Raw genomic sequence first — 1,358 nt, forward strand, 5'->3', positions numbered from 1 at the left:
TGGAAGAGGTAATTGCCTTGTCACCCCGTCTGCCGTCGCGTCGGGTGGGAGCACCGTCTCCCTCTGCTGTGGGGATGCAGCAATGTTCTGACTGACGTTTCCTCTGTCCACCCTAGTGCGCTCCGGGCGGTTGCCTAATGGAGTTGTGTATCCAGCTCAGTATTATCATGTTGGGCAAACAGCTGATTCAGAACAATTTATTTGAGATTGGCATCCCGTAAGTAGTGACTCCTGGGTTGTGTTGTTTTTTTTTTAATATGTGTTTTTTACAAGGTTTGCAAAGTTTTTGCAGTAAGCCTGGGGCTGCTGTGTTGCAAATATCTACATCCTCACTGCAACTGCACTCACCGCTGAGGGTGTCTGAAATGTGTTAGGCAACCTGTTGCTTTCCTGCGGGTTAGCAGGAGGAGTAATTCTGAATGTGCCATTCAGTGATGAGTGTGTTTCAGTGTCTCGGACACTTTTAGTGTATTGTGGCACTTGCACAGGTATGGAGCTGATTGTGTCTGTTAGTGTAAAGTGAGTAAACTGCCCAGACTGGTGTGATAACTGAACCGTTTCCGTTTGCCCCAGAAAAATGAAGAAATTTATACGATACATGAAATTAAAGCGTCGACGTTCTCTAGACCATGAAGAGCACATGAAAAAAAAGCAGCGCTATGAAGTGGACTATAACCTGGAGCCTTTCGCTGGACTTACCCCTGAATACATGGAAATGAGTGAGTGAGGTGGCAAGAAGGCATTTTAAACCCTAATTTTCCTGATTAATTGGGACAGAGAGCTGAGGGGTTTGGTCTGTAGATTCGGTGGACACTGGGTATGAGGCATAACTTCATTATCAGAGTGGACAGGCTCGGGCTGTAGCATGTTTCAGCGACCGCTGGCCGCTTCAGGGCAGAACTGTGCTCTCGGCGCTTCATAAGCCCTTACTCTAACGCTGTGGTTTAGATCTGTTCTTGCAAGCCACATGGCATGTCACCGTCAAGTTTCAAATGCAAATGATTAAATGGCATAAATCTGAGATTTTAAGGCATGTTTTGTCATCAGTTGCACCCTTCATTGGGAATAAATTACTTAATCAGGTTTGACAATTTCCACTGCGTATTCTCACGGCGGATTGTTTCTGTTTTCTGAAATCTTGGACTAAATCTTCTGAGAGATATATGTGCTTGTAGACCAGGCTGTACCTGACAGATCCCACAATTTTTTTTTTTTCCAATTCATATATTTTGTTGAGTGAGTGATACAGAATTTAAGCACTGGAGTCAGCTGCACATTGCTGGGGTTGTACAACTACACTTCCTTTCCTGCTTTCCATCTTGGAAGGACTGAGAACTGTTTGTTGTTTGCTAGTATCA

The 1,358-nt window shown here is 44.6% G+C and overlaps 1 protein-coding gene across 1 annotated transcript in view; it reads left to right on the forward strand.

The window, feature by feature from the left end:
• The window catches only part of ANO1 (anoctamin 1, calcium activated chloride channel), a 44,229-nt gene that overhangs the window by 35,043 nt on the left and 7,828 nt on the right, over positions 1–1,358 (forward strand). The window contains exons 22-23 of the mRNA XM_010138041.1: positions 115–217; positions 574–719. Of these exons, the coding sequence (XP_010136343.1) occupies positions 115–217; positions 574–719 (249 nt within the window). The remainder of the gene's footprint in view (positions 1–114; positions 218–573; positions 720–1,358) is intronic.

This window comes from Buceros rhinoceros, unplaced genomic scaffold (assembly GCF_000710305.1).
Source record: "Buceros rhinoceros silvestris isolate BGI_N320 unplaced genomic scaffold, ASM71030v1 scaffold14396, whole genome shotgun sequence".
Lineage (NCBI taxonomy): Eukaryota > Metazoa > Chordata > Aves > Bucerotiformes > Bucerotidae > Buceros > Buceros rhinoceros.